The sequence below is a fragment of the Aethalodelphis obliquidens genome, unplaced genomic scaffold (assembly GCF_003676395.1).
Source record: "Aethalodelphis obliquidens isolate GAN/ISIS:26980383/991018 unplaced genomic scaffold, ASM367639v1 scaffold37, whole genome shotgun sequence".
In the NCBI taxonomy this organism is placed as follows: Eukaryota; Metazoa; Chordata; class Mammalia; order Artiodactyla; family Delphinidae; genus Aethalodelphis; species Aethalodelphis obliquidens.
Window position 1 is genome coordinate 7,718,565 of NW_020837981.1, and position 25,741 is coordinate 7,744,305.

Below are 25,741 nucleotides of genomic sequence, written 5' to 3' on the forward strand. Positions count from 1 at the left end.
AGAGGCTGCACTCCTCACTGAGAAGCTTATAAATGTGACTAGAAATAAATAAGTGGCTTGTATTGTTTTCAGAACGGGGGAGGTTGGAATTTGTACTTTCGTAAAGACTTTCAGTTCTTGTGCAATGGCTCTCAATTCCCAGCCTGCAGACACACCTACAAGAGGTGAAATGCACTGGGGCAATTTGTAGGTGCTTCTCTATAGCCTTCACATTCCCAAGGCCATACCAGGGGGTGGGAAGGTGGGGAGTGGGCGTGGGTGTCAGTGTTCTGAGGGCCCACCGGCCTGGAGCGGCTCTGTAGCGCCCTAGAGTCTGTCCACACCCAGCTGTCTGTGGGTCCATATGGCCTGCTGTGTAACGGCTGCGGCAGAAGGCAGAGGCACTGTGCTTCCGTTCTCATCCCAACTGAGGGGCCTCATGGGGTGCAGGACAGCAGTGTGGGTCCGGGAGTGACAGTCTTGCCTGTACCCATCTCCCCCGCTACACAAACACTGGCTTGTGTGTGGGGACTGGCTTGTGTGTGTGGGTGGTCAGAAGCTCTGATCTGTGTTTGGCTGGTTATTTTTGGGTCACAGTAATTACAAAGAAGATCTGTATGTTTTTTCAACCTTACAAACAATCCTTTGAGGTGGGCAGGGCAGTTCTTATTTTAATTCCAATTTACAGATGAGAAAGCACAATGAATGAAGTGGTACCTAAGGTTCCCTTTAAGTTTGAGGCCTAAATTGGTGAGGTCAGGTGCCAGGCTTTCTGAAGTCTGTGGTTAGTAAGGAAGTAGAGGGAGAGCTGGGCCATGGCCTGATGAGGTCTATTTCTGGTGGGTGGCGGCGAATGGTGGCCACTGTCTCATTTGGTGCCCACCAGTCAGGGGGTGGTAAGGACTGGGGATTGTAGGAATAGTAGTTTCTTGACTTTGATGGTGAGGGTCTCTGAGAATCCTAAGCCTCGTTTGTTTTTTGTTTTTTTTTTGTGGTACACGGGCCTCTCACTGTTGTGGCCTCTCCCGTTGCGGAGCACAGGTTCCGGACGCGCAGGCTCAGCGGCCATGGCTCACGGGCCCAGCCGCTCCGCGGCATGTGGGATCTTCCCGGACCGGGGCACGAACCCGCGTCCCCTGCATGGGCAGGCGGACTCTCAACCACTGTGCCACCAGGGAAGCCCTAAGCCTCGTTTTTGTGTAACACAGAAGTTGCTACAAGCTCCAGTCAGCACAGGGACGAGTGATGAACAAAGCAGAGGAGATGATGTCTCAGGGGCCTCCCAGAACCTCTGGAAGAATGATGAGATGATGAAGGTGATGATGGAGCAGAAACACAGCTGGGGATGCTGCAGTTGGGGTGATAGAAGTCACAGCAGTCAGTGGCCTCTAGCTACTAGCCCCCGGACTGGTGTCTGAAGGGAACCCAGGCTGTGGGGAAAGTCCAGGAAAGCCTGGAGGGCATTCATTGGTTTGTGGAAGCTCAATTATATGGGGGGAGGGAATCCATCCTGGGGGTTTCACATCCCACCGGGGAGGCAGTCGTATCCTTTGCTGCTCTTTTCGGGTTACGGGTGTTTTGTATTTAAATTTCAAATCTAAACTGTAAGGAAAGTCCTTAACTTTCCTGGCATAGGCTGAGGCCCAAAGGCAGCAAAGTACAGCCATTTAGAAGGCTAATAAATCCAGGAACCACAGGGCCTCAGCCACCTTCTTGCACTTCCCCTGAGCGCTTCTGGGGCTGATCCCCCCAAGCCAGTGCTGGAAAGGACCCAGGGCCTCTGCATGAATGGGGCCGATGCGGCAGGGATGTGCTCGGAGTGGTTTCTGAACGTGGAGGACCAGGCTGCGGGTACCATGTGGGTGAGAGACAATTTCACTTTCTGGAGAATATTGTCTGGAGCTCCCTTTTACATACTGCTTTTGAGGACCAAACACTTAAGCACTCTTACCTCATTCCATTTCCCCTTTGCCTTTGTCCTTGACTGTACTAATGGATGTGTGTCCTGAGCGCAGTGAATGTACTCTGAATCAGACAGGAGGAGGAAGCTTCACACATCCCCTTGAGCCTCTCTGCCCAGCTTGGCCTCCCTTGCCCCATCCTCCCCTGCATCCTAGGGCCTCCAAGGGCAAGGGGAGGGGCTGAACTGTGGCTCAGGCAGAAACAGCACAGGCCTATACAGTGAAGGATGCTAACTTGGCCTTCACCACAGAGAGGCCTGAAAGCAACCCGAGAATTCCAATTAGGCTTAAACTAATGAGCTGGAAACTTTGGGGAAACCCCTGTGGGCAATGAGGGGAGAATGTGATCATCTTCCTTTTAATTAGTGCTGGAAAAACTTGTGGTCCAGCTGGTAGCATAAGGAAGGGCAGTGTCCAGAGGGAGCAAAGGTTGAGAGTATCAGAAGGGGGATTTCCCCTGGTGGTTAGGGAGAGGCTGCTGAACAAACGCAGACACCTTCTTCACCTCTAAGTGGGGAGGACAGAAGACCCTAAATGGGGAAAGGTGGGCTTTAATGGAGCTTGGAGCTGCCCTTCTCACACGATGGAGTCTGAGGCTGAATAAAAGGGGAGTGACATTAGGGAACTCTGTTGTCTATAGGAGCTTTCACTGTCCCTGAGGTCAGGTCGGCCCTGCCCATCTTTGCCTACTCTCTTAGGCAGCCTCCGTCGCTTAATAAGGAAGAAGCAGAAAAACCACCTGCTGCTGTCAAAGGCCACAGACCACCTGCCAGGCCCCTGCATGGCCCTGCTTTCCAGAACACAGGGGGCACTGGGGCACCTAGGAAGGCGACAGGGAAGAGCGACAGGGGCTGGTAGGGGTCGAACGAGGGTGTGTATCCTGGAGAAGGGTCCTCCTCACTCCCGAAGCCCGAGGAGCTTGGGGCGTCCGGCCTGTGCAAGCAACAGCTGGTCACTTCTCCCCTCCCCACTGGGGGCTCCTTTGGGAAAAATGGCCTGCCACGGGCGCCCGGCCATCCTCCTCGGGTCCCCCAGGGCGCTCGGCTGGGGGCGCAGCACCTTGGAGAGAGGTGTCGGGTCCCGCGCCTGGATTTGGGGCTCTCTACCTTTCGTACTGCGGCTCAGGGGTGCGTGCCAGGCCGTCGCCAAGGGGTCTGCCGGCCCCCTGCCCAGCTCGGGGCCGAGGCGAGCCAGCGCGGCGAACCTCCTCCCCTCCCGTTCGGGCGGCCTGAGCCCGCGCCCGCTCCAGTTGCTGCAGCTGCTGTTGCTGGCGGCTGCGGGGATCGCGGGGCGCGCGCAGGAGAGGCTCGGGCGGCGACGAGGAGGAGCCTGAGGAAGCGGGGAGGAAGATCGAGCGAAGGCCGAGGAGGCTCAGCGGCGTGGCGGCGCGGCTCGGGGATCCCGGGAACATGGGCTAGCGGCGGCGGCGGCAGCGGCGGCGGCGGCGGCGGCGGGCCGGGCGCGGTGAACCTGCCGGGGCCCGGCGCACACCGGGGCGGCGAGCGGGAGCCGAGCGCAGCCGGGAGAGGAGGGCTGGCGCGGGGACGCCCGGGAGGGGGCTGATGAGGCATTATTAACGAGTCGCCGCCTAATAAGTCCAGAGCGGCGGGCTAGCTGCGCGGGCTGCGTGCGGGGAGGGGTCCCGGGCCGGAGCGCGGCGCAAACGCGTGGCGCACCGCGGACGGGCGGCGCGGAGCGGCGCGACGCGACGCGGAGGGCAACCGGGCCGGCGAGCAGAGCCGGGGCGGGCCCGGGGGCGGACCGCAGCGCCCCCTCGTTCTCGGCGCTCTGGGCCCGCGCAGCCCGGGGTTAGCGGGGCTCGGGCCGGGGAGGGGAGCTGCCCGCGCGCTCCGTCCCCCTCCCCCCTGGGCGGGCGGGCCGGCGGCCGGGGGGAGGGCGGGCGGCGGCGTCGGCCCGCTGTATATATCTCCGCGCACCCCGCCAGGTCGCGCACAGCTCCCCGAGACCAGGCGCCTCCCCGCCCCCTCCCCGCGCTCCGCGGCGGCGGCGGCGGCAGCAGTAGCAGCAATATGGCTGTTGATGGGTGTTCGGGGTGGCGCTGGCGGCGGGAGGAGCTCCCCCGAGCCCCTGCGCCGGCTGCCCGTTGCTAGCTATGGCAAATGGTGGCGGCGGCGGCGGCAGCAGCGGCGGCGGCGGCGGCGGCGGAGGCAGCACTCTTAGAATGAGTAGCAATATCCACGCGAACCTTCTCAGCCTAGACGCGTCCTCCTCCTCCTCCTCTTCCTCCTCCTCTTCTTCCTCCTCCTCTTCCTCCTCGTCCTCGGTCCACGAGCCCAAGATGGATGCGCTCATCATCCCAGTGACCATGGAGGTGCCGTGCGACAGCCGGGGCCAGCGCATGTGGTGGGCTTTCCTGGCCTCCTCCATGGTGACTTTCTTCGGGGGCCTCTTCATCATCTTGCTCTGGCGGACGCTCAAGTACCTGTGGACCGTTTGCTGCCACTGCGGGGGCAAGACGAAGGTAACGCGCGCCCCGGCGCCTCCCCCCTGCGCCAGCCCCGCCGCTTCTCGGCGTCCCCTGCAGCCCACCTCCTCGCTTCTCACAGCGCCGTGCCTCCCTCCATCCCTGCCTGCCTTCCCCTCGCCGCCTTCCCTTCCCTCCGCTCTCCTGGCGCCCGCCTGTTGGGGCTTCGGGCGGCGCGCCGGGGGTGAGGAGTTGCCCCCAACCGGTGCGCTCCGGGACGCGGACGCCAAATCCCGTCCCCTTGTTTATTGTAGGGTTGTTTGTGGCTGCGGCTGGGGCCGGGATGGGAGGTAGGGAGAGCCGACTCGGCGGGCACCGAGCAAGCTGGGGGCCGCTCGGTGCGTGTTCCGCGCGGCTCACCTGCCCGGGCTCGGCTCCTTGTGGTGGGCGAGGGGGAGCGCGTCAGCCCGCACTTTAGAAACCTGTTGGGGAGATGAGTTCGTAAAATCAGAAGGGCAGGAAAATCCTTTGAGAAAGGGAGAACATCTTTTGGACTAGGGAATCCCAGGGGAGGAACATGACCAGAGGACGTGCGGGGGACCTGGAGGGGCGAGAGAAAGTTGGGGAGATGCATCCCAGTTTTGGAGGCAACCCGCGGATGCTGCCACTTTAGGAATGTGGCGAGGTCGCAAAACTGATGTCCCCTCCCTCTCCTACTGTTGGAGCAGACCCCCACCCCCACCGCAAGTTTTTCGGCATCTGTATTCTCGCCCCCCTGCCACCGCCTTCAGGTCCCCGGAAATGCCCCCGGCAGCGTGGAGCTAGAGCGGGAGGTCCGCCCGAGAGCCCGCCGAGGCCGAGGTTTTCACGCGAGCCTCCTCCCCGACGCTTTTGAGGTGGCTGGATGTCGGCTTTAAACTATTCCTGGCGCAGAGACGCCCACCAGCACCGAGGCTCACTACACCTTATGTATGGTTGCTAGGCTGACTGCCTGGTTTGTCGCCGTGGTGTCCCTAGAGATGTCCTCTTCCCCCCCCCCCCCCCACACTGGCTGAAGGTGAGAGGTGGCGGGCAGTTTTTCATAGAACTGCAGGATAAAAAAGAAAGAACTGGAAAAAAGAGTGACCAAGCTGTTTTCTGTTTGACTAATTTTTAACCTAGGGGACTAACCAGCGCCAGCATTTTCAGAGGGAGGGAAGCTCAAAGCGGGATAGGGAACAGTGCAAGGCCGTGGCACATCTCGGTGGGAATGCTCACACCTTTTCTAATAAAGTTAATCCGAGGACACCTCAAACTTCCACGGGGCACAGCAACTTGTAGCAGCCTCCTTAATTGCTACGGGGAGGGAGTAGGTAAGATGGGGGCTATGGGTGACACACAAGGGTGAAGGGAAGCTCTCTCTCTCTCTCTCTCTCTCTCTCTCTCTCTCCTGATCATTAATTATACATTGTGTTGGGTGCTGGAGCTCAGCTGTGTTTTGTGGTAGCACATTTGTGTTTTGGAAAATACTGGTGTGTTGGAAATAAGGGAGAAAAATAAAAGCCATCATTCTCTTCCTCTTCCTCCTACTTCTCCGGAGACCTCCAGATGTTAGTCCGTCAGTTTTCTCTGGAGTTGCCTTCTTGGCCATAGCAGTTTCTCCTTACTTGTCAAGGTGCAAAACCACCCACATTCCAGAGAAGCCATTAGGTTAAGCAAAATCCTAACCCCGAGACCCCCTAGACCCAGCCCCTTGCCTAGTCCTCCTGACCAGTGCTTATTCATATAGCCTTCTTATTCACACATTCCCTCTCCTCTGCCTCCCCACCAGTCTTTAGTCTGTGAGTGTTTTTCCTTTACTGAGATTCCGTGCTACCCTTAGAGGTAGAACTTGTAGTTGCATGCATCTCAGACGTTTTCTACACTGAGTGATTTTGGGGAACTTTTTAACGATCTCCTTATCCTTCAGGAACTGGGCAGGCTAGATCATAATGAAAACATTTTTTTCAGTGAGTCAAAATAAGTTTCAGTGTTTTTGTGATCCTGGGGTTTTAAACACAGCTTCTAAAGTCTTTCTGCTCTAGGGGGTACATCAGTGCTACTGCATTGCTTCTGATGAAATGCTGATTGGATCATTCACATAAAGAGTCTCTTTCTTAAATGATGACCAAGCATAACCTCTGTAAGTTTTCTCAAGAAAATACGTTTTTGGCAATGATCATTAGAAAAAAAACCAACCCCTAGATATTAGGCTATATTTTGTAGCTCCAAGACATGCCGAGTTGACTAAACTGGAACTTTCTACAAAGAATCATCTGGGATGAGAGATGCTTGCAGTTGGTTGGGAAGATGTGAGGCCAGTATAAAATGAGATCACGTCACTTTTGGTACCATTAGAGTCCCCTTTAAAACATGCCCAGAATCTCTTAATACTTGCCCCTTGATGTGCTCAATTAAACAGTGTGTGTAGCCATCTCATTTTGACCAGTAGTAGTTACTTAGGCCTTTTATAAGCTTTTCTTTCTACTCTTGAGGTCTGTATTTTTTAGTGCAATCATTCTTTTTTGTTTTTTGTCTTTCATTCTTTTTGCTTTCCAAGTATTTGGTAGTCATCAAGACACTGTTCAGAAGAATGCATTTGGCTTCAGTTTGGAATCATTATTTTAGTGTTGGGTTTCTCAAGCAAACTAAGGCTGCTTTTCTTTAGTATTCTACCAGCCCTCAGGTATATTCACCCTGATCCTGGTTCAGCCCCGAGATGGTTTGACCCGGAGCTAGGGTCCAGAGGAAGGCTGGTCTTTTTAGTATCTGAAATTCTAGGGGAATAAGTTTCAGCGGGAGCTCCAGCATCACAAGCATTTGGCCTCTGGGACTGCACCATCCTTTCTGATTAAAGGAACCTGACACTGGATGTACCTCATGAGGCATCTCATCCTTAGTTCCTCTGGCCTCCGAATCTCAAATCGTGAATGACTTTACTATTCTGAAAAGAATAGTTATGTGGATTTCTTTAGGAAATAAAGAAGAAGGAGAATCCCATTTTCCCCCAGTTGGGAATTTGGGCACAGTCATTCCAGTACTATATTCTTTGCTGTACTTTTTCACATCATTTTTCTTTCTCTGTTGGGTTTCATCAGAGCCTTCTCTTTACTTGGCCGTGACGTTTCAAGGTCTAAGCCAGTCGTAGACTGTAGTGAACAAGGAGCGGCTCTGGCAGCCTGAAGAAGGTTGTGACCTTGAAGAAGTAGATTAACCTCTCTGGTCTCTTTCCTGGTGTGCAAAATGTGGGATTGAATTCTGTGAGTGCTAATGTCCCTTCCTGCTCTGGGACTCAGTGGAAGCCGGTAGAAGGAGTTGGTGATCTGTGGGTAAAGTTTCTAGCTCAGAACATGTTCTGTAACTCTCCAGCCTCGGAGTGCTTATGTGTCTTTATTCCCATCTTCTGCTCTTCCTCCAGCCCACAGTCTGCTTTTCTTTAAATGCCTGGGGAAGCTGAGGCCAGCTTCCTATGGAGCTGTGGTTTGCTGTGGGTCATAGACTCATCCTGCTCTCAGGTGGAGCTGTCCTCCCTGTAGAAGTTTGGAATTGATTAAGGTTGGTCTGCATATAATGAATTATGGAGGTTTGTCTCCACGGCTGTGTCTGAGAAAACAACACGTTTTCTCTGTTAGACTCGTGACTAATATAAACATCAGATCCCATTACGGCTTGGTAATTACCCAGGGTCTGGCCTGACGCATCATCCAATCAGGGCTGGAAACTTCAGTGCCTCAGAATTCTTGATTCCAGATTGGCCCTGGTGCCTCATCTCATCCTGGAGATAGTCTGCATCGGACGAACTACAGATGTTCCTTCGGATCACTTAGGGGGGGCCTTGGAGAAGTGCTCAGGTCCCAGGCACAGGGGAGTTCCAGGTGACCTTCCCTTGTCCTGAGAACTTTTGCTTCCTGTTCCTGGCTCCCCCTGTGGAAATGCACACTTCCGTAGAGATGCTGCAGTCAGACAGACCCGAGTGCAAATCATGGATTCCATACTTGTTAGCTGGGCATCTGTGGCTGGCAGCCCTGTTAAGCATGGTTTCTTCACATGTAAGAAAAGCTAACGATGCTTACTTTGTAGAATTCTTTTTTTTTTTTTTTTTTTTTTCAGTACGCGGGCCTCTCACTGTTGTGGCCTCTCCCGTTGCGGAGCACAGGCTCCGGAAGCGCAGGCTCAGCGGCCATGGCTCACGGGCCCAGCCGCTCCACGGCATGTGGGATCTTCCTGGACCGGGGCACGAACCCACATCCCCTGCATCGGCAGGCGGACTCAACCACTGCGCCACCAGGGAAGCCCCTGTAGAATTCTTATAAGGAGTGACGATGCTGGGTATACAGCACCCGGGAAATGCCTGGCACTTAGCAGGCCTGTAAATGGGAGCTATCATAGCTCCACAAAGTGGCAGGTTTTAAACTTTCTCCTTGATTCCTTGAACTTTTGGCCCTGGAAGGGCACAGACTACAACAAATAGAACTTTTGAACCGAAAGGGACCTCTAGGCCCTGGAGTCGGTTGTCCTTGGGTCAGACAACCAGCTAGGGTCAGATTGAGATGTGGGCTCATAGCTCTTGGCTGTTGCGAGGCTGGCAGGTCGGGGAGGGGCAGCCTCGGAAGGCCCCACGGCTGAGGGCTTGGCAGGATGGCTAGTGCTCTGACGGCGGGCAGGTCAGCGGTGAGCATTGTCGTCGTGGGGCTCCAGGAGCTGCAGACCTAGCAGAAGTGGAAGGTTTTGTGGGCAGGTGTGGCTGTCGAATGTCCCTTGAGAAAGGATGAATTCCACCCCTGTTCTCCCCAGTCCAGAGCCCACAGACCTGTTCCCCTGACAATGGAACAGTTTCCCCGCCAGGGTGCTCTCTACTCAGACCAGCTTTACCCTGATCGCCTCCAGAGTAGTATTTCCCCAAGTGTGTTCTGTGGAGCACTTGCCCTTGCAGTTACCTTGTGAAACAAAATTGTAAGTCAGGGCATATCTGCAACCCCCACCTTGGAGAGTCACGTCATGTTCTGGGAGAAGTCCCAAGGGAGAGGAATTGGTTAAACTGCCCTTGGCCGTGCTCACTTTGAGCAGCAGGGCCTAGGTGTCACGCTCGCCATGTAGCACCCAGAAGTCAGCCTGTGACCTTGGGCAAGGACGTCACCGCTTTGTGCCTCAGTCTCCTCATCTGTAAACCGGGGGTCCTCGTAGAGCTCAGCCCTTTGGGGTAGGTACCCGCAGGGACCCCACTCTATAGCATTTCCTAGGAGGATACTGGTGACTGCAAGCCACGCGCTGGCTCTATTTCCGGGTGCCCAGGGTCCTTGTCCAAACGTGCATCAGGAGGAAAGCAAGAGCTGCCCTTGTGTTTGGCCTGGGGGAGAAAGGATTCCAAGGGCAAGGCTCACCGCTATCTTCTTCCCTGGATGGGGACATTCGCTGTGTGCCTGGTACAGAGAGTGCTTGCTGTGGGTATCTCTTTCTGACCAGGGCAAAAGGAGCCTGCTGCTGAAGCAGTCAGGTTGGTGTTGGATTCCGACGCCAGGACCTCCTTCCCAGTGCGGGCAGCCGCGGTGTCCCAGCTCACAGTGGCAGTGACCGTGCTAGCCTGCGGATCACAGCGGCCAGCCCCACCTTCCTGGGACTTCAGAGCTGTGGAGCCCCTGCAAGGACACCTCTGTGGTTCCGGTGAGAAGGGCGGTGTTTGTGCCGTGATGCCGCAGCTCCTGGAGCCCTGCGGGGAGCATTGGTCTCCATGAGACCTGCTTGGGGGGCAGGCAAGGTCAGCGTCCCCCAGGACCTCTGAAGTCACACAGCCTTTCTGTGCACAGCAGGGAGCAGATCAAGAGAGTGCCCTTTTTTTGAGATGCTTCTGAGTGGGTGGAACCCTGGCCCTGGGCACACGGAGAAGGAAGCTCGGGGGCCCCAGCCTGAGAGGCAGGGGTGTCCCAGCACTCCAGGGAGAAGGCTCAAGGGATGTTCAGTTGGGGTGTTAGATCTCTCCCTCCCATGGCCAGAGAGCATCTTAGTCCATCTACTTCTGGGGCCTCTCGCACGTTTACATGTGCACGAATCACCTGGAGAGCCATTAAAATGCAGATTCTGATTCAGAAGGTCCAGGGTGGGGCCTGAGACTCTGCATTTCTGACAAGCCACAGGTGATATCGATGCTGAGCAGACCATGCTTTGAGAAGCAAGGATCTGGTCCCAGCCTCAGTCTCCAGGCGGTCTCTCTCTGAAGACAGGGCTATTTTTAAATATGGAAATTCTCAGCTCTTCAGCAGTGGGAAGGGATGAGAAGAGGAAGGTTCTCTGTGCCAGGACAGCCAGGTGGAGAAAACTCGGCTCAGGCCTCTCCGCGTTGCTGCCGTTCAGTCTGGGTGCTCCCTGCTAAAGCTGATTGTTCGGGTATCTGCTCCCTAGGAACCCACAGCGCTGTTGGTTTGGGGCTGGGTTGTGGTGACCAGGGCAGCATCCTGCAGATCTATGGGGGTGTGGTCTGTGCGTCGCCCATCAGGCTGTGGGCTCTCCCTCGTGCCGGTGGGTCACACTGCCAGGGGACTTTCCGCAGTCCCGGATGGCAACTCAGCCAAACCACCTTCTTGCAAAATTAGAGGCTCGTGGTGGAGCCAGGGCTGCACTGTGGCGATGCTCCGGGAAGCCAGCTGTTGGCCGCTGCCTCCGGGGTGTTTGAAGTCAGCAGGCAGTAAAACTGCCAGCCTGATTTTCCATAGGGACCTCGGTGGGCTTTTCCAAGCGGAGGGATGTGAAAGGATTGGGCTCAAGACCTGATCACGGAGTGGGGAGAGATGTGCGGCACTGTGCTGTGCCACCCTCCAGTGGTACTTCTCGAGAATCCCAGCAGATGAAGCTGGAAGTAGCTCCTTTTCTCAACATACTGTCAGGGTTTTCACAGCTCATACCGTCAGGGGCTTTTTCCTGGAGATGTGCATTTTGGGTTGTTCCATCGTCAAAGGGGAGAACCTGGAATAAACATTTATCGTGAGCATCGTCAGCCTAAATGAAGGACTCAGCATGATGCCCGGCACACAGTAGGTCCTCAGATACATCTTGTGGTTATTAGTGTTGTTGTTTTGGCTTTTATTACATAGGGAGTTCATCCTCTGTTCCAGGAACCAAGCTAGGTGCTAGGGATAAAAATAAGACCCAGTTTGTTTGATGGAAGGATGGAAAAATTCAGTTATCTTCTCATGTCTGGTCTCCAAGTTGCCTGCAAACCCCCTGAGGGCAGGAACTGAGTCATGTAAATACAAGCACAGATATATGTTGGGAGGGCCCTTCCACAGTGATCTGTGGGAGGCTGCGCGGGAATGTTGTAGGTGCAAATACATTTTGCTGCTCTTTTGGGTAATTTGTTAGACGCTATGGAGAAACTCTGGGTGAAAGGGATGGATGTGCTTGAGTCATTTCTGGATTTTAATTATTCATGCCACCCCGGTCTCCCCTGACCGGTGGGTAAGAAGAATTTGTTCACGATGAGCACTTGTCCATGAGGTGGATGAGTCAGGCAGGGAGCAGAAGGACAGCTTCGAAAGAATGGCTGCTTGAAGACGGAATTTGCTTTGTTTTTGGCATTATTTGGGGCATTATGTCTAATTGCCAATTTGGAAATGTAATTGGCACTCCAGGTCCAGAAGGGGTATACTTCACGTTGTCAAGCCGAGCCTCTGAATCGTCTCCCTATAAGATCTCATTACCTGTATGACTAATGCTTCTTTACATGGCCAAAAGCGAAATTATTTAAAACATCTCATTTACTTGGTATTCTTTATGCTGTTTCATTGGCCTCCCTACCAGGTTTTCCAGGGGACGAGATCCGGTTGACGCTGGGCATTTCAAAGGTAATTAACAGAAACGCTGTGTCCCTTCCTTCGCTCTTTATCCTTTCCTTGATTTCCTTTCTTTCTTGGTGATTCCCGCCAAGTCCAGGAGCAGAGGGACTGAAGTTTGCAGGTTAGTGGACAACAAATAGAGGCTTGATCTCGCAAGCTGAGAGGCACGTGGAGTTGTGACATCATAGGGGTAGAAAGGTGCTTTGGCGTCGGGGTCCTACCTCCTCCCCAGTGCCAGTGCTGGGAGCCCTCGGCCCCATCTCCAGAGGGGACTGGGGTGTTCACGGCCTTCCGAGGCCACCATTCCATGGGGCACAAACCCGCCTAAGCATGAATGGAAAGGTCTTTCTCCTTGCACTAACCCCTCTTTGCTTCTCGGCTGTTTCTAGGACACACAGAACATGTCTTGGTAGGTGATAGATTTCAAATTCTAAATCCGGCCCAAGAAGGCCTAGAGCTGGGTGGGTTTAAGTGTCAGCAATGTTCTTGAGATGTAGAACGCCCTTAACTTTTGTCGCTACCGTGCAAGCCACCTTCTTTTTCTCTCTCGTGACTGCCCGATGTCCTCCTTCCCCGGAGGCGGTGAGGTTTCTCCATGCCCTCTTCCCCAGGGTTTACACAGCAGCCCATCCTGGCTCTTGGTTCTGGTGGTTTGTCCTGTGCAATGTGTCAGGTCTTGTCAGAAGCTGTGGGTGAGGATTTGGCCATCCCTGAGCTATTGGGTCGCCTCTTTGTCACTGGAATGTGCCCAGTGATTCCAAAGCTCAGCTTCTTTCAGAGTTCAGTGCTGGGCTTGGCCGAGAGCAGATGTGATTTGGGGGCAGTACCAGGGATCCAGATGTATGTAGAGTACAGATCCTTTGTTAAGAAGCCTGCATTGGACTCTGCTTTCTAGGTGTTGGCTCTTCCCAAGAGAGAGAGAACAGACAGTGATCGTGAGTTTCTTTTTGGATCATTTAAATACAGCTGCTCCTAGAGTTGAAGATTATTCCTCTCCAACTGCTCATCTTATCTCTTCTCCTCTGGGCTTCTATACACTACTGCTGCCATTTCTCCTATTTTGCTGAGCGGAAAGAAACCAGAAAAGAAAGAGAACATACAAGAGGGGAGGGTGAGGGAGGGCAGGGGGGAGAGGGAGATGTTGACACAAAGAAAAGTAGAATTTCTCGTCTGGGAGCTGGAGGCTGGATAAATACGTAAGTGGATGGATTTTGTTTTTAGTCCCTTCCCCTTTGTCTTAATGAATAAATCATGACAAGTGACCTCATGCCCGGGGTGTGCAGCATTAGCATTATATAAAGACCAGTGGGAAGAGTGCTTTCCCTTTTGGAAGAGTTTAGCTTTTCAAGTGAGTTCCCTCTAATGAACTGCTAGCGTGGGGCTTGTGTGGCCCTGTGGCCCAGACACCAGGGGTTATAAGGTTTCTGGGGGCTCTTCCTCTTCGTGTACATGTTTATGCAGGAGCAGAATTCTTCTCTTTGGGAGAAATTGCCGCATGAGTTTGTTTTCCCTTTACATGACTTTGGAAAGTAGACTTTTTGTGGCTCTGGAAGGGGAAAAAGTAGATGGGCAATGAGTAGCCAATGGAGAACTCAGAGATAAGGGCCCTTAAGGCTCGGAGGAAAGATTTGGAAGATGAAAGAAAGGGTTTATCTGAGGGCCGGGGATTTTCATGACCCACATTAGCTGGCCACCGCTTAATACACTGTTTCTCTTCTTTGTGCACCTGGGAGCACTTTCCTCCCAGTGCTTAGAGGAATTGCTTTAGCTACCCATAAATTACGGCCGTTTCCCTCATAGATTGTGGCAGCCACAGCTGACCAGGTGGTAAGACTCTTGAAGAGTATAGGAATGGTGTCTCGAGCTGAACCCGTAATACTTTGCCTGTCTTAAAAAAGAAACTGGGCTTCCCTGGTGGCGCAGTGGTTGAGAGTCCGCCTGCCGATGCAGGGGACACGGGTTCGTGCCCCGGTCCGGGAAGATCCCACATGCCGCGGAGCACCTGGGCCCGTGAGCCATGGCTGCTGAGCCTGCGCGTCCGGAGCCTGTGCTCTGCAATGGGAGAGGCCACCGCGGTGAGAGGCCCGCGTACCGCAAAAAATATATATATATATTTGGTGCTAACTTTGTCTATAAAAAATAATAGAAATGAATAAATCAATCAAGTAAATACAAAAAAAAAAAAGAAACCCATTTCTTAAGTTCGTGTACAACCCTATTTTCCCTGTAAGATCGCTTTTTCAATTTGTGTTTTACACTTTTGTCCTTAGTCCTAAGTGTATATATATTCACTGTAGAAAATGTAGGCAAGACAGAGAGGTGCTTAAAGAAAAAAAGGACACCTCACACCCACCAGGATGGCTACTACCTCAAAACCCAGAAAGCAGCACGTGTTGACGAGGATGTGAAGGAATTGGAAGCCTGGTGCGCGGTGTGTGGGAATGCACCATGATGCAGCTACTGGGGGAAGCAGTATGGTGGTTTGTCAAAAAAACTGAACATAGAACTACCATATGACCTAGCAATTCCACGGCTGGGTACATATCCAAAAGAAGATACTTGCACATCCCTGTTCATAGCAGCATTATTCGTAATAGCCAAAAGGTGGAAGCAGCCCAAATGTCCATCGATGGATAAATGGATAAACAAATGTGGTGTTTACCTGCAGTGGAATATTATCCATTTGGAAAAAGGAAGGAAATTCCGACGTGTGCTACAACATGGATGCCCCTGGAGGACATTATGCTAGGTGAGCTAAGCCAGTCACAAAAGGACACATACTGTGTGATCCTACAATACTTACATGAGGCACCTAGTTGCGCAGACACAGAAGTAGAATGGTGGTTACCAGGGGCTGGGGGAGACGGGGGGCGGTTGTTTAATGGATAGAGAATTTCAGTTTTGTAAGACGAAAAGGTTCTGCACAATAATATGAGTATACTTAATACTACTGAACTGTACACTTAAAATGGTTAAGATGGTAAGTTTTATGGTATGTCTGTTTTACCACAATTACAATTTTTTAAAAAAGGAAAAAAAGTCCCTCTAAACCCCACTTCCTGGAGATGGATGTTCATTATCTTCAGACACATTCTTCACCGTGGTGCTTGTTTGTTTTAGCTGTACCCACAGTGAGAGCAGAACAGACCGAACAGCGTTTCTGCCCATCAAGTCTGGTTTGATGGTGTGTGAAGTGAAGGGACCACTGGATTTTTGATTTTGACATATGAGTAGTTACGGTATCTTAGGCAAGTGATGGTCTCTGGGCCCCAGTTTTGTCGTATGTAACGTGCTCTCTGATTCAGTGATTTCAATATACAGCCATTTCTTCCATCAGATTTCAGAGCTATCATTTTTACCTGATAAAGAACCCGAGACTAACTTACTCAAGGCAGTGGGCCCAGGGAGTAGTTCTGGTGCCTCTGAATCCCAAGAGTGAAATCTGATTGACATGTCCCCAAAACTTCCGTACTGATTTCGATGAGGTGGCATATTTAAGAATTACAGTCTGGGGACAGGGGCCCCATTGGAGGTACAGTCACACTTGTCATTAAGAAAAAAAAAACTCAAATAGTTTTCTGTGACTGTGCTACTACTTTTTAAAAAAATAAATTTATTTATTTATTTATTTATTTGGCTGTCTTTGGTCTTCGTTGCTGTGCACGGGCTTTCTGTAGTTGCGGTGAGCGGGGGCTACTCTTCGTCGCGGTGCGCGGGCTTCTCGTTGTGGTGGCTTCTCTTGCTGTAGAGCACGGGCTCTAGGCACGTGGGCTTCAGTAGTTGTAGCATGTGGGCTCAGTAGTTGTGGCTCACGGGCTCTAGAGAGTAGGCTCAGTAGTTGTGACATCAGTAGTTGTGGCTCACGGGCTTAGTTGCTCCACGGCATGTGGGATCTTCCCGGACCAGGGCTCGAACCCGTGTCCCCCGCGTTGGCAGGTGGATTCTTTACCACTGCGCCACCAGGAAAGTCCCTGTACTATTACTTCTAATGACATGGCCACACCACTACTGAGGTTTTAATTTTAATTTCTGGTTTGGGGGAAAGGTTGAAAAGGTCTTGGATTATAGACTAGACTATAAACAGTACACTATGATAGGTTGGCTTTGTTGAGGTTGGGAATAAAAAGAAACATCTGATTAAAGAGGAGGTCATGCAAATCCACTTACTTTCGTGCTTTTCCTTAACTCGCCCCAAAAGGCAACCCCAGAGCGAGAATGTTCATCACAGCCCTGTTCCATGAAGCACTCCAGCTGCCAAAATCAGCAATAAGATGACCACAGTTTCTGTGGCAAAGAAGAGGGTATCTGATGGGGTCAGTAACTTCTGAAATACCTGCCTCTCCTGTAAATCGTAAGCAGCTAGCACATCAGACCTGCTGAATAGTCTCTTAGGTTATATAACATTAATCAGATTATGCTACTGGAGCCATGTATTAAATTTCAACTTGTCACAGCTATATTACGTTAACACTTCACAGATCCACAGAGTGCCAGGTAGTTTTTGGGTGTTATTGAGCAAACTGACGATGATGGTAGGACTTGACGAGGCCCAGACAAAAAATACTTCCTTAGATTTTCTATATTGTAGTTTAATTCTTATTGGAGGATGAAGACATCCTGCAAGTATTCCTTACCAAATGAACTAAAATTTTAAGACCGTAGTTTTTGTATCTGCAGGACCAAACAGTTTATTTATGGCCATGAACCAGATAGGACAGAGATTTTTGAAAACTCTGGGAAGCTTTTCATTTTCCAGCGACAGGCAATGCAAGCACTCTGTTCTTAATTGGTCCCTTCTTTAAGTCAGGAGCTGAAATGTCATCATGCAGATCTCTCCTGAGTTGCATGAAAACTAATAAAATCACGAAGGTTTCTATTTGTACTCTATGAACACAGACTGTAATGAAACTGAAACAGCTATCTCCAGGGATGATGCTATTTTAAATGCCAGGCAAGGCTTGACAGCAATTTTAATGGTGAAAAGAGAAGCCAGCAAGTGAGCGCTTCCGTTCTTTCTGACCTGCCCCACCAGTGACTTTTCATCCCTGCTTCTCTTTGCTTCCTGACCTCTGAAAGAATTCGCTTAAAACAGAGACCTGTAGGGCTTCCCTGGTGGCGCAGTGGTTAAGAATCTGGCTGTCAGTGCAGGGGACACAGGTTTGAGCCCTGGTCCGGGAAGATCCCACATGCCATGGAGCAACTAAGCCCGCGTTCTAGAGCCCACAAGCCACAACTACTGAGTCCGCGCACCACAACTACTGAAGCCTGCGTACCTAGAGCCCGTGCTCCACAACAAGAGAAGCCACCGCAATGAGAAGCCTGCGCACTGCAACAAGGAGTAGACCCCACTCGCCACAACTAGAGAAAGCCCATGTGCAGCAGTGAAGACCCAACGCAGCCAAAAATAAATAAGTGAAATAAATAAATTTATATAAAAAAGAGAGCTGTAATTGCTAGTACAGCCTGTCTACCACCTGTTTTATTTTATTTTATTTTTTAAAAATATTTATTCGGCTGCACTGGGTCTTAGTTGTGGCATGCAGGATCTTCTTTGCTGCGTGCAGGATCTTTAGTTGCAGCATGCGAATTCTTAGTTGAAGCATGCGGAATCTAGTTCCCTGACCAGAGATCAAACCTGGGCCCCCTGCATTGGGAGCACAGAGTCTTAGCCACTGGACCACCAGGGGAGTCCCTACCACCTGTTTTAGAAAACAGCACCTGATTCTCAAACATTCTCTCTTGGCCTTTTCTCTCCCTCTTCAGACATTGCATTGATCTCCACACTTACTGGCACTTCTGTTTTGCTAAGTCTTTCTATGTGAACTGGAGTAACTGGCTTTTTAGGGAAAAAAATTAATAAACTCTTGAAAGTATTTACTATGCATGAAGCACTCTTTTAAAACTTCTTATGTTTATTATGGTGTTTAAACCTCACACTCCTGTGGAGTGAACACCTTTATGATGCCCAGTTTACAGATTAGAAGACTGAGGCATACATAATACTTTTTTTTTTGGATAAAAAACTTTGAGTGTTTACTGTGGTTCTTGTAGTTTCTAAGCTCTTTATATTGTTTAGTCCTCACAACAACCCAGTGAAATAGGTGGTATCATCATCCTCCCTTTACAGGACAGAGGCGTGGAGAAGTTGAGTGACTTGCGCAGGGTCGCACACTAGTGAGGGAAGAGCCAGGTGTAAATCCAGGCAGGTGGGCAGTGGAGCTCACGTGTCTTAACCCCTGCACTGTTCACCTACAGTCATACGTCACACCTCCTGTAGTGGTAGGTGGGCTCTGCTCAGCTCATCCCTGCCACGGAGTGAAGGAAACTGTGAAGACATAGGACTGAGGAGAGGAGTCATTGTGTGGAGACTCAGGCAGCCATCCCTAGGTGAGATGTGAGATCCCTTGGACAAGTTCAGAGAGTTCTATACTATCCAGATAGAAACGAACCTTAAAGGTTATCTAGTCCTTTTACTCTCTCTATGCCTTGGTTTCCCTTGCTGGAAAGTAGGTTAATTCACCTTTTCTCTACCTAGTAGGCAGGTGTGCTGTGTGCAGTTGTGCAGGTTGCTCACTGCACAACTATAGGGCTGCCATGAGATTCACATCAAATAATACATGATTGCACTTTATGAACCAGGGCGCATATACCATATCCCTGTGCTGGGGGGTAGGTGGAGGCACAGAATACATATTGGGGCATTTTTCTGAGTATCAGTCTTCCTAGAAGTTTTGGATAAAAACATAGTTTTAATATTAACACATATATGGAAGAAATTAGCAGAGTAGGATGCAGAATTCACGCGTATTTTAAAAACCTTGAGAGGTACGTGTGGGGCTACGGGGACACTCATATGCAGAAGAGCGCAGAGTAGTGAAATAGTTTGACACCCACCAGCAAAGGCTTATCAGTAAACTCTGAACCAAGCATCCTAATGTGGAATAGATGCCTTATTATTCCCATGTGCTATTTGCTCATACCTCAAGCTCCAAAACTGTGTTATTAAAATAATGGAAATTCTATGAAAAGCAAATAAATATCTCTGAATTCCCTGGTCTGCTATAAATAAAGTGCATTTTGAATGTCGGTGGGACAGAGAATTTAATCTTCACACTGAGAAGGAGGTAGTGGTAGCTTACTCAGTGGTTATGAATCTTTCCCTTAGAAAGATCGATTCCTTGCCCCTCTCCACCTCCACGGCCTGGAAATACATTATTGTATCACATTATGGATTTCTTTCTAGACCATTGGGCATTGTGGTCTTGTGCCTGCCAAACCCCATGCACAGACTATTTGGTAGCGGAGACGAATGGGTCGGTCCACAAATCTTTATTAGCGTGGCTGTCCTTTTTCCACGGACACAGGGTTGTGTAAGACATCATTCCCTCCTTGGCAACACCAGTAGCCACACTGCATTATTCCAGGGGCACCATTCATATCACAGCCATGAATGATGCCCCTGGAATTGTGCAGTGTGCAGCTCGCACGTCCATACACGTGACTTTTCTAGGCATCTGGCTGGGTGGGTATAATACACTCACACGAGAAATTGAAAATACAGTGCGAGGCCCGTAATTCTTAACGGCCAAACAAGTAAGAGAAACATCAAGAACCTGAGATTCAGGAAGGGTGGAGAGCACTGAGAATTGGTCCGAGTGGGGTGGCCAGAGAGAGCCCACGGGGGGTGGGGGTGTGTGTGTGAAAGTGGACCCAGCCTGCCCATCCCTAGGCCCAGGCCCCAGGGCAGGCTGTTTCCATGACTTCTGAGCACTGTGACATAGGAGGCCTCCCTGGCCCCTATGCTTGTTCTTAGCCTGAGCCTTTGAGAAGGGTGAAAGCTCGGGTGCCAACCCGTGAGTGTTCCTAAGGTCCGTGAACAAAGAATAACAAGACCCCGAGGATTTGGAGAAGTCCTCAGTTGCTAGCTGTGCTATTTTTAGCTCCTTCCCACGGCCCCTGCTGTCCCCAGGTGTTTGTCAGCAGAGCATCCTGTGCCTGCCCAGAGAGTGGTAGTGGGAGCCCGGGCCGGCCTGCTAGGCTGCAGCAGTCCAGCCGCTGGGCCTAGTGGCCGGGCTGGATCTCGGAGGCTGGCAGGCTGCTGCTGGTGCTGGGTGAGGAGGCCTAGCCCGAGTAACCAGGGCCACAGTTCACCGCTCCTCCCCGGACCCTGGTGCGTTGGACAGACTCACGGGCCTGGTGATGGGCTGGCACGGGCGGGCGCTGCTTCTGCTCTGGAGCTGCCTGACCATGGCTGCAGGGTGCCCAGGCCTGGGCAACATGCCTGGACTGGGAAATGTGGACACGGTCTGGCCTGTTCCGCGGCTGGTCCAGACGTGGTAGAAGGCTGGTAACGACCTCACGGGTGGCCCGCTCCTTCCCTCCCAGCTCTGCGCTCTGCCTCCCACGTCCTTCAAGGCTGGCTCATGTGCTGGGAAGGTTCGCTTGCTGGGAAGCCTTCTCTGCTCACCTGAGTCAGGGCTCACCCTCTCCTCTGATACGCCCACCTTGTCCTCTCCATCGGTGTGAACATCGTCCATCAAATGCTCTCTGTGGACAGGGCTGGTGGTTTTCCTTTTCTGAGCTCCTGTGCCTCCCCCAGGTAGTCCTGCGGAGTGGGCAGTGCCTGCTGGCTGATCAGTAGCAGTGTGGCCTTCTCTTGTCTTCAGAGCAGGCCCCCAGTGAACCGTGAGTCCTGGTGTTCATGCTCTTGGGTAGTGCTTCCTTTTGAATCCGGGCTGGCTCCGTGATTTGCTCATAATCAATAGAACGTGGCGGCAATGATCCTGCAACTTCCAAGACTAGGTCAGAAGAACCCTTGCAGCTTCCCTCTTGGCCTCTTGGAACACTGGCTTAGGAGAAGCCAGCCGCCATATAAAGAAGTCTGACTACCCTGAGAGCACCGTGTTGTGAGAAGTCCAGGTCACTTGGAGAGGCCTGGAGGATGTGCTGCCTTGTGGAGGGAGAGGGAGACTCTCCAAGGAGCACCGGACATGGTGGGACGAGTCCATCCGGAAAGTGAATTGTCCAGCCCCAGCTGACGTGAATCAGAGCTGAGCCAACCAGCGCATCCCTCCCTGAATTCCTAAAAAGCATTAACAAAATGAATGATTGTTTTAAGCCACTGCATTTTGAGGTGATTTGTTATGCAGCAGTAGATGATTAGAACAAATAACTACTATTAAAGGGGTGGTCCTCTCTCTGGGTTCCTCTTAGACTTTCTTCCCAAGCTCCCTGCACCCAGCCATATAGGACTTTCTTCACTTCATTAAACTTTTTGTTTCTATGCCCCTGGGCCTTCACACATGCCATCCACTCTAGCTGGAATTCTCTTTCCTTACCCTCTGTCTCCTGTACCACTTAGCTGACTCCTGTTTATCCAGTGATGTGCTGGTAAGCGTTTGATCTCGAGGAGGGAAGCCCCGATTTGTAGCATTCGTCAGTTCCCATGGTGTAAATACTCTCACCGTGGCTGATTTTAAGATATCAGCATGATGGCACAGAACATGGAGGCAGGTGTGTTATCTACCTTATGTGGAGGCTGAAGCTCACGGAGGTTTACTTTCTTCTGTAAATCATGGGCAGGTATGGATTCTGGTCTGCTTGGCCTCATGCTCTTTCCACTCTCCTTTGTTCTCATGAAGGACCTGGAGCCTACCATGAGCAAAGGTGACACCACTGCTGGGCTGTCTCGTTTCTTCTAGACTAGTGGTCCTTCCATTGCTTCTCTTGAGTTGCTGCTGGCGCTTCCTCGTGCTTTCCACACCTAACCAGTCACAGATGCTAATTTCTCTATTGGACCACATTGTGGTATCTAGATTCTTCTGTGGTGCATGCAGCAGTCACGGAAGCAGTGAGCTAAGAGGGGCCTATGAGTCTACTTTGAGGCTTGATTAACTATGTGTATTAGGCTAGGCCAGCTGCTGTAATAAGCAATCCCACCTGTCGAGGACTTAATACAGAACTTTATGTATTGCTCGTATAAAGTACCATTGATAGTGTATGTGGAGGTTTGGGGGGATGGGGTAGGGACTTGCTCCAAGCAGTCATTCAGGGTTGGCTCCTTATACCCGTAGACCTGCCATTTCTAGGGGGCCCTGAAGGTCTCTGCTGAATCCCCTGCATCCATCTGACAGATGCGGAATGAGAAGTAAGGATCATCAGGTATGGTTTTGTGAAAGTAGTCCTGGAAGTCATTCACATCACTTCTGCCCACACAGTCCAGTGGTCAGAACTCTCACATGGTACCTTAGCTGCAAGGCATCCTGGGGAATGTAGTGTACCCAGGAGGAGTAGGAAATGGGGCTCCAGAGTGCCACTGGGTGAGGGCTTTTGCCGTCCATAGCTGGCTCTGCCATAACTAACGATGACCAGGTGACTGTGGCCCAGTGGTAACTCGGGATGTTAATACTGAATATTAATATTCAGTGTTAAAATGGAATATTTAGAATATAATACCGAATATTAACACAGCGTGCTATAAGGCATCACACACGCTGTTGAACACTCTACATGCTTTATCTCACGTAATCCTCTCAAAAAGCCTGTGTTGTAGATATTATTACCATTATCCTCATTTTATAGCTGAGCAAACGCTGTGGCTTGCAGTGGGTATAGCATGTGTCCAAGGGATATCACTTAGTAAGTGGCAGGACTCCATTCAAACTCAGAATTTTCTGGCTTCAGAGTGTTAACTCTTAGCCACTTCCTCGCTGCTCTGGGGTTCCCTCAACTCTCCCCATTCTTGTCCCTTCCTTCAGCTTGTAAGCTATTCTGCTTCCTAAACACCTTCAGAAACAAAGGGACCAAGGGGCTTAAATGCCTCCTCCCTCCACATCCCAAGGAGAACAAAGAGAGAGCCGTCTTGGCTGTCACCAGGTGACATTGGCCCTTGTTCTCCACCAGGGTAAGGGGTGGTGTGAATTGATATACTCCCTATGATGTGAAAGGACTGTCCTCCCCTCAGCTGTCTCCCGCTTTGAGTATTACCTTGAGGGGCTCTTTGCCTGGAACGTCAAAGGGGGATGAACGTCAGAGGCTGGTTCCCAGGTCCTTTGCCTTCCCCCACCGTGGCGAAGTGCTTCACCCTTGGAAACTTCCCTTTAGCCCATTCCATCCAGTTCAGATGTCATGTCCTAGCAGAGTGAGTTCAGGAGTTCACTGCTGAGACAACAGGGGATATTGAACGTGAGTAATAACGTGAGTGATGTGGCTGCTCTTTTAAAACCCAGTGGAGGGAACCCTCTTGCACTGTTGGTGGGAATGTAAACTGATACAGCCACTATGGAGAACAGTATGGAGGGTCCTTAAAAAACTAAAAAGAGAACTACCACATGACCCAGCAATCCCACTACTGGGCATGTACCCAGAGAAAACCATAATTCAAAAAGACACATGCACCCCAATATTCATTGAAGCACTACTTCCAATAGCCAGGTCATGGAAGCAACCTAAATGCCCATCGACAGACAAGTGGATAAGGAAGATGTGGCACATATATACAATGGAATATTAGCCATAAAAAGGAACGAAATTGAGTTATTTGTAGTGAGGTGGATGGACCGAGAGTCTGTCATACAGAGTGAAGTAAGTCAGAAAGAGAAAAACAAATACCGTATGCTAACACATATATATGGAATCTAAAGAAAAAAAAAAAAAGGTCATGAAGAATCTAGGGGCAGGACTGGAATAAAGACGCAGACCTACTAGAGAATGGACTTGAGGAAACGGGGAGGGGGAAGGGTAAGTTGGGACAAAGTGAGAGAGTGGCATGGACATATATACACTACCAAATGTAAAATAGATAGCTAGTGGGAAGCAGCCACATAGCACAGGGAGATCAGCTTGGTGCTTTGTGACCACCTAGAGGGGTGGGATAGGGAGGGTGGGAGGGAGGGAGACACAAGAGGGAAGAGATATGGGGATATATATATATGTATAACTGATTCATTTTGTTGTGAAGCAGAAAGTAACACACCAGTGTAAAGCAATTAAACTCCAATAAAGATGTTAAAAAAAAACCCAAAAAAACCCAATGGACCGGAACGTACGTGTCCAAATGGACAGCATCTCTCATTCCAGTCAGCTCGATGTAGTTAGCAAGAGCATGCCCTCTGGAGCCAGACTTTGTGGGCTCAAATCATAGTTCGCTACTTGCTGACTTTTAGACCTTTTATGAATTGCCTAAACTCTCAGCGCCTCAGTTTACTCACCTGGAAAGTGGGACTAGTATTAGTAATCACTTCATGGGGTTGTTGGGAGGATAATGTGTGTTAATTACTTAGAGTAGCATCTGGTACATCACAAGTGCTAGGTAAGTGTTAGTTATTATTGTTATTTCACTTTGGTCGCCTTTGGGAGACTGACTCTCCCTAACATGGACCGTGACAGTCACCTCCTAGGTGGTCACTCTGTTTTCCAGAGGGATGGCTGGCGTGTCTGTCCCCCTGCTGGGATGTAGCCTTCCTGAAGTCTGGGACTCTATGCTGTCCATCTTTGCATCTGTGGTGCTTGAGATTGGAGGTTCTATGCAAGAGTTGCCTGAAGTATTGTCCCCATGTTGAGGGCTCCAAGATGACAGGGACCTTTTTATCTCTGTTTCATTAGCAACCCACAGCAGTATCCAGCATCACAAAATTCTTCTCGAATAAATGTAGGACTGAACGAACAAATGGTTACATCCTTACTTGGAGAATGAAGGTCTCCCCTTGGGAACAGGTTGGTGATAGCATCGGTGCCTTCTTTTGAATGTTGCTGGGGTGACATCTCTCAGCATTTGAAAGTCAATTTGATTTTAGAAAACTGTCCAAGGGAGTTTGCAGGCAAGTATAATGATCAAGAGAGGAAGCCAGTGTGGGTAAGGTATTTCTGGTCTCTCAAATGTATAATTATGATTGCACATAAGAATCTGAAAGTTTTGGGTGGTGTGTAAATTACCTCTGTAGGCGATTTCCAAAGAAAAGTTCTGGAAATGCTTTGAGTTTTGGCAGCATTGGAGCAAATGTGTCATTGCCCCTCCCCACTCCCCACTGCAGAGGGGCAGCACTCGTTTTTTGTTGTTTTTTTTTTTGTTTGTTTTTGCGGTACGCGGGCCTCTCACCGTTGTGGCCTCTCCCGTTGCGGAGCACAGGCTCCGGACGCGCAGGCTCAGCGGCCATGGCTCACGGGCCCAGCCGCTCCGGGGCATGTGGGATCTTCCCGGACCGGGGCACGAACCCGCGTCCCCTGCATTGGCAGGCAGATTCTTAACCACTGTGCCACCAGGGAAGCCCGCAGCACTCGTTTTGAATGTTAACCTTTGGCCTCTTTAAATTCAGGCTTGTGAACTTTATAGCCTAGCCTTGGAGTTGGACAAAGGTGGGCTTGAATCCCAGCTCTACCTTGCACTGGCTTGGTAGCTGTGGATGATTAACCTTGGCAAGCTCACTGTCTTCATCAGTACAATGTGGGTATTGAAAATACCTGCCACGTAGGGTTTTTGTGCAGGTTAAATGAGGTGATCACCTTGAGCACTTAGTGCCTCCTAGGTGCTTAAT

The 25,741-nt window shown here is 50.9% G+C and overlaps 1 protein-coding gene across 6 annotated transcripts in view; it reads left to right on the forward strand.

The window, feature by feature from the left end:
- The first annotated feature begins 3,307 nt into the window (after positions 1–3,307).
- The window catches only part of KCNMA1 (potassium calcium-activated channel subfamily M alpha 1), a 747,896-nt gene continuing 725,462 nt past the window's right edge, over positions 3,308–25,741 (forward strand). For 4 of the 6 annotated variants that reach the window (XR_003437863.1, XM_027129780.1, XM_027129782.1 and 1 more), the window contains exon 1: positions 3,886–4,422. Coding sequence is in view for 5 of the 6 variants with exons in the window: in XM_027129780.1 (XP_026985581.1) it covers positions 4,054–4,422 (369 nt within the window). In the remaining variant the exon portion in view is untranslated. Of the gene's footprint in view, positions 4,423–25,741 lie in introns of all 6 variants that reach the window. The other 2 variants (XM_027129781.1, XM_027129778.1) reach the window with 2 other exon arrangements.